Source organism: Zingiber officinale, chromosome 9A (assembly GCF_018446385.1).
Source record: "Zingiber officinale cultivar Zhangliang chromosome 9A, Zo_v1.1, whole genome shotgun sequence".
NCBI classification, from domain to species: Eukaryota; Viridiplantae; Streptophyta; class Magnoliopsida; order Zingiberales; family Zingiberaceae; genus Zingiber; species Zingiber officinale.
Genome location: NC_056002.1, coordinates 61936123 through 61942493, shown reverse-complemented (window position 1 = coordinate 61942493; position 6371 = coordinate 61936123). Strand labels below are relative to the sequence as shown.

General features: G+C 46.9%; 1 protein-coding gene across 1 annotated transcript; it reads right to left on the bottom strand.

Annotated features, from left to right (window-relative positions):
* Nucleotides 1–2764: 2764 nt before the first annotated feature.
* Nucleotides 2765–4949, bottom strand: LOC122019234 (protein transport protein sec31-like). The gene is made up of 2 exons (XM_042576721.1): nt 3561–4949; nt 2765–3493 (listed from the first exon to the last, which is right to left on the bottom strand). The coding sequence occupies exons 1-2, from the start codon at nt 4947–4949 to the stop codon at nt 2765–2767; spliced, it is 2118 nt and encodes a 705-aa protein (XP_042432655.1).
* Between the last annotated feature and the right edge of the window lie 1422 nt (nt 4950–6371).

Below are 6371 nucleotides of genomic sequence, written 5' to 3'. Positions count from 1 at the left end.
GAATGATGGATAAAATCTTCCGGGTGCAGATCGGGCGAAATGTGGAAGTCTATGTCGACGACATACTTATCAAGTCCCCGCTGGCCGAAAACTTGATCAAAGATGTGGAGGAAACGTGCAAAACTCTCCGACAGTATGGGCTGAAACTCAATCCTTTGAAATGTCTATTCGGGCCTAAAGGAGGAAAATTCTTGGGTTACCTGGTGACCGAGCGAGGAATAGAGGCCAATCCCGAAAAAGTGCAGGTGCTCAAGGATATGCAACCGCCTCAGAATTTGAAGGAAACCCAAAAGCTGGTTGGCCGAATAACAGCCCTGTCAAGATTCATTTTCAGATCTGCGGATCGGGCTGCTCCTTTTTTCAAGGTGCTAAGAAAAGCCTCCAAGTTCCAGTGGGATGAAGAATGCACTAAAGCTTTTGAGGAGCTGAAGAAGTACCTAGAGACTCTGCCTTCTCTTTTTAAGCCCATTGTAGGGGAACCCTTATGGGTTTATTTGTCAGCCACCCCTGAGGCTGTGGGGGCAGTGCTAGTCAAAGAACATGACCATGTACAACGACCCGTGTATTTCTTCAGCCATTTATTGAAGGGAGCCGAGGCCCGATACACGACACTTGAGAAGTTGGTTTACGGACTGGTTCTTATGGCTCGGCGGTTACGACCTTACTTTTTATCGCATCCAATCACAGTCTTAACCAATAGCACCATGGGAAGAGCATTGACCAATGTGGAAGTTGCGGGTCAGCTTATTAAATGGGCCACTGAGTTGGGAGAGTACGACATACAATATCAACCCCGCACCGCTATTAAAGCATAAGCCTTGGCAGATTTCTTAACAGAGGTACATCAAACCAGCTCTGAAAAACATGGAAAATCTATGTAGATGGGTCTGTTAATCATCAAGGAAGTGGAGTCGGGGTCCTAGTAATATCTCCGCAAGGAGATATACTCCAGGTGGCAGTACGGCTGAATTTTTGGGTCACTAATAATGAAGCAGAGTATGAGGCTTTGTTGGCTGGGTTACAAGCAGCCCGGCATGTTGGAGCAGCCCGGGTCATCATCTATTCAGATTCTCAGTTAGTGACTCAGCAGGTTACTGGCAACTTTGCTATAAATTGTGATAAATTGAAAATGTATTGTGAAGCTTATGAAAAGATGAAGGTAGAATTTGCAGAAATCATTGTAACAAAGATACCCAGGTCGGAGAATGAGCGAGCGGACGAACTAGCAAAGATGGCCAGTTTCTTAACTACTTGGGTATTGGATCGGTCAACAGCCCAAACCTTCCTGATAGCCCAGATAGATTTGCAAAACAACGTGGGGGCAACTATTGACTGGCGGGCACCCGTGATAAGTTATCTCAGGCAAGGGGTCTTACCTACAGATCCAGAAGAGTCTCGATTAATAAGAAGGCAGGCCCATGCTTATGTCATGATTGGGGACCAGCTATACAAAAGATCCTTCTCTCGACCTTTACTTAAATGCTTGAGCATGGAGGAAGCCGACCAGGCCTTGCGGGAAATACATTTAGGATGTTGTGGCAATCATGTAGGAGGTCGGATGTTATCTCACAAGGTGCTTCTGGCTGGATATTTTTGGCCTACTTTGCAAAGGGATGCTCAGAGGTTGGTGAACACCTGCTTGTCCTGCTAAAAACATCAGAACTTGACACATCGACCTACAGCTCTGTTGAGAACATCCGTCGTGTCATGCCCTTTTGATCAATGGGGCATGGATATCGTAGGACCATTTCCGATGGCACCTGGTCAAAGGCGTTTCCTATTGGTGGTCGTGGATTATTTTTCCAAGTGGGTGGAATCAGAGGCCTTGGCCCAGATTACAGAGGATGCGGTTATTCAATTCTTGTGGAAGAACATCCTCTGCCGATTTGGTATTCCTCATAAGCTGGTGTTTGACAATGGAAGGCAGTTTCAAGGACATAGAATCCAAGCCTCGTGTAAGGGATTTGATATAACGCAAGTGTTCACTTCAGTGGCCTATCCTCAAAGCAATGGTCAGACTGAAGTAATTAACAGAGAAATAGTCCGAGGTCTTAAGGTTAAGCTGGATCATGTAGGAGGCAATTGGGTGGAAGAGCTACCAAGCATTCTATGGGCTTATCGTACAACACCTCGGGAAAGCACAGGTCTGACGCCATTTCACCTGGTTTATGGTAATGAGGCAATAGTACCCATAGAGATTGGAGTACCGTCAGTTAGAAGGATACTCTATGATGAAGGAAATACGGAGCGACGGTTAGTGGAGCTGGATCTTATTAGCGAAACGCGAGATTGAGCGATAGCTCGGCTAGAGGCTTATCGGCAAAGAATGAGACAAAATTACAACCGAAGGGTAGTTCCCCGATTCTTTGGGGAAGGAGATCTGGTCTGGAAGCAAATCAAGCCAGTAGAGGATGTGACTATGTTGGCACCGCAATGAGAGGGACTGTATAAGGTCATTAAAAAGTTAGTTTCCGGAGCTTATTATTTGCAAGATGAACGAGGCAAGAAGTTGGACCGGTCCTGGAGCGCTAATTACCTACGACCTTATCGAGTTTGAAAAGATAGACCGGGAAGTGAAGACTAAATGATGGGCCTAGTTGTGACTCATCTCCTAAGTCGGGATAGTATAAAAGGGCAGATCGGGAAAAGCAGAAAATGTAAGAACAAATTGTATGAAAAATTCTATGACCAGGTTAAGCATCTTAAAGCAAGCATCAAAAAGAAAACGAAGAAACAGCAAAGAAGTTTACAAGAAATTTTCAGGTCATTGTATATCGAAAGGATCGAATATATCGTCTGATATTTCTTTAAGGATTCGATCGTGGTCCAAGAATTCGGGAGGGGGAAGGGATTTTAAATAGTCTTGCTCGTGAAGCTGCCGCAAAGCTCCACCCGCTCCGTAGATAACAGACGTGGAAAAATGATGTCCCATTTGGGCATAAAATTCTGAAGAACGCAGATACGCAGCACGGCTCTGCAAACAGCGGTCGTTCTCTCCTTCTCTATAAATTGTTAGAGCAGTTGACATGCCCTCTGTTGTGGCTCTAGCCTGAGCTAGTTCATTTTTAGCAGTAGCCAGGTCTGTCGCTTGGGAACTCAGACGGGACTCCTGGGATTGTAAAAGGACCTCCTGCGATTTTAACTTTTGATCCTGATCCCGCACCAGAGTTTCGACCGCACGCAGTTTTTGAGACAACTGGTCCATAGCTCTTTGCTGCTCTAAAGCCTGCTGATCCATATTCTGTTGGTGTACAGTATCAGCTTGACTTATCTTCTTCTGGAGATCTTTAAGTTCATGGTTGGATCGAGCTAAGGACACTTCTAGACTATTCTTCCTTCTGGTCAGCTCTTTTATTTCCGCTCGCAAAGCATAACTGGCCTGGGCTAGATCGTTCAGTTGTGTTTCCAGTTCAGCAACACGATCTTGCAACATCTTCTTCTGATGATAAGTTGTGTGGAAAGAATGATCCATTATCAGAGATTGCGCACAGGCCTGCGACACATAAAAGATATCTGATAAGAGCGAGAAAAGCAACATACGAGGAATCTTTAAGGGTTACCTTAGTGTATAATTCTGCAAATTGGTCCATCTGGGCTAGAGAAGATAGGGAATTCATATGCCGCATGCTTTCTTCCCATATAGTGGCCAGACGACCTTTCATTGTTAAGGAGCTGGTAGGAATATTTGTCTGATCCCATAATTGCTCTTCAGAAGGAAGAGTAGTGCAATACTTTCGATAAATAGGTGGAGGAGGGCCTGAGGGACCCGCAGCGGAGTTCGGAGGAGCGGAAGGCTCGGTGGTTTCATCGGAAGGAGCTGAAGAAGGTCCTGGAGGAGGTACTGTAGGTGGGATATGGAAAGGTCGCTCCGAGAGACCTATTTCATCGGCCTGAGCAGGTTGCGAGGGGCTGGCTCCATCGGCCTGAGCATGTTGCGAGGGGGCAGGAGGAATAGATGACGACTCGGTTCGATTAATAGATGAAGTAGGAGGATTAGCCGCCTGACTCGGGAATGAAGGAGGAGTCACCTGAGGGTGTGTAAGAGAGATAGCCGCATTCGGAGGAGGAGAAGGGACAGATGATGGGCCAGAGTCGGATGTCGGGCGAGGAGCTTGACGCCGGCGTCTCTGAGATAGTGGTTGATCGTCAGAGTCAGAATCATCGGAAGGCGGTCGAGTCCGGCGTCTAGAAGGAGAAGGAACACTATAACTCATGCGTTCATTCGTGGCATGAGCCCGACGAGCCGCCTGTGAGGCTTCTCTGAAATCCGGATCAGCAAAGGAGACGTTGCCCGTTCTTCCGCCAAGGCCCATAAGCCTTGCACTAAGACCCAGACCAGGGATGTAAGAGGACCGGGGAGGGTTCTCCAATGGGGATGTCGTAGCAATAGGCCGAGCCGTACGTGGGGCTCGGGGGCGAGCACGAGCAGCTGATTGAGGTACGCGAGTAGTTCGAGGGCGAGTAGGACGAGCCAAAAGAGCAGGTTGGACGGCAGGTCTTCGCCGAACATGTTTGGGCGGTGGATTAGCTGAGGAAGCCCCACCGGTCGGGGTTGAAGATGAAAAGGGGAGGGCCCTTCTTTCTAGGATAACTCGCCCTCGCCTCATTATCTCCATAGCACTCAGAGGAAGGGGATGAACCTCTAAGGCATGAGTTAAGGCTTCCGCTGCATCAGGTAAAGTGTGAAACAATTTGCCACTGAAGACGAATAAAGTACCCAAGAAATAAGGATAGAACAAAAAGAAATATTCACCCAATGAACGAGGCGCCTCCTGGGTCAGATTGCTCAGGCGGAAGTAGGACAACATTTCCTCCGATAGCAGACGCATTAAGTTAATGTGCCAGCCTGCCAACCGAGACGAGGCTTCCAAATAGGAAGCGTCGAGATGAAATTCACCCAGTTCAGGAGAAGAGGGGAGTGATTGTTGCCATCGTAGAGGCCACCCCATGTCGCGAGGAAAGGCAATAAAGAAGAATTGGTTTCTCCAGTTAGGGTCGGAAGACGGTAAGGAGGAGAAAAAATTAGTGCGAAGATGGGGTTGGAAGCGAAATACGCCTTCTTGGTGCCGTAAGGTGAAGAAGCAATGAAATAAGTAGGCGGACCAGGATATTTAACATACTTCACACAGAATTACAAAGCCACAGAGGATTCTTATGGAATTGGGTGTCAGTTGCCCCAGAGGAATACGAAAATAGCGGCCGACATCAGTAAAGAAGGGATGAATGGGAAGACGGAAGCCAGCCACAAATTGTTCTTGGAAAAAGGTACTGGAGCTAATAGGGGGCTCAGAAAATCGATGTACTCCAGTCGGGATGATAACTTGCACATCATCCTCGACCTCGTAAGTGTAGCGTAGGTCATTTCGAGCACATTCATCAAAAGAGGAAGAGCCAGGGTAAAAAACCGAAACCAAAGAAGAAAGAAAAGAAGAGGACGCCATAATAAGAGGAGAAAAAGGATCGAATAGAAAGGAGCAGGAGCGAGAAGAACGCAAGTACAAAGTAGAAACAAAGAGGGCCAAACATTGCAAAGCGAAAGAAAGGAGAATATTTATAGGTGCCTAGCAAAGGGGTATTTTCGTCAGATTATCATCCATCGGCGCAAAATCATGGGCGGGAACAACGAGAGCGGTAGGATCAGCCTCGATAATAACGCTTAGGGGCATGCGGGGAAAAGTGCTGGCACGAAGTACGAAGAGGCGGACATTGGGAAAAGGCATCTGGATCTCAAAAAAGCAGATCTACAGTTGATTTCCTAGTCATCCTCAACACAGACCGGAATCTGGACGAATCCTGGCTTGTAATTAGTAGAAGGTAAAGAGGCAGGTCGGGAAATTAGAGAAATCCCTGACCATGGGCAAGTGAGATCTAAAACAAAAGACCGAAGCATGAACGGGAGAAGGATCGATTGTCAACAACAATTGATCAACACAATATCAGCCGAGGACCACGATAAAGGTCAACGTCGAAGGTTCACTACTAAGGCATATCAAAAGAAGCACAGGCATGTCAAAGAAAAATGTTGAAAATAGAGGTTGTTCAAGTACAATTTCACATCAAGGCATATAATACACAATGCCAGTCTATAGAGGATTATCTGCAGGAGCTGAGTTATCAATAACAAGGTCAGCGAGGGGTTCATGCGAGTCTGGAGTAGAGGCAGCCGGAGGTTCGGGTAGAAGAAAGAAGTCGTCATCATCCTTGAAGGAGGGGAAGGACCCATCAGGAATCTCGTCCATGATGCGGTCTATGTCTACAAAATCCTCCGAAGGGACAGATAAAATCATATTCTGCTCCAGCATTTGACGAGCTCCTCCAACCACGCCGCAGCATACCATAAAATGCATTGCATCACCCATTTTCTTTATGAA

What these genes read in the sequence shown, in the direction of transcription:
- LOC122019234 (XM_042576721.1), bottom strand. Translation starts at nt 4,949, where the DNA reads ATGGGGTGGCCTCTACGATGGCAACAATCACTCCCCTCTTCTCCTGAA. An exon ending in TTGCAGAATTATACACTAAG is followed by an intron (nt 3,494 to 3,560) that starts GTAACCCTTAAA and finishes TATGTGTCGCAG; the next exon opens with GCCTGTGCGCAATCTCTGAT.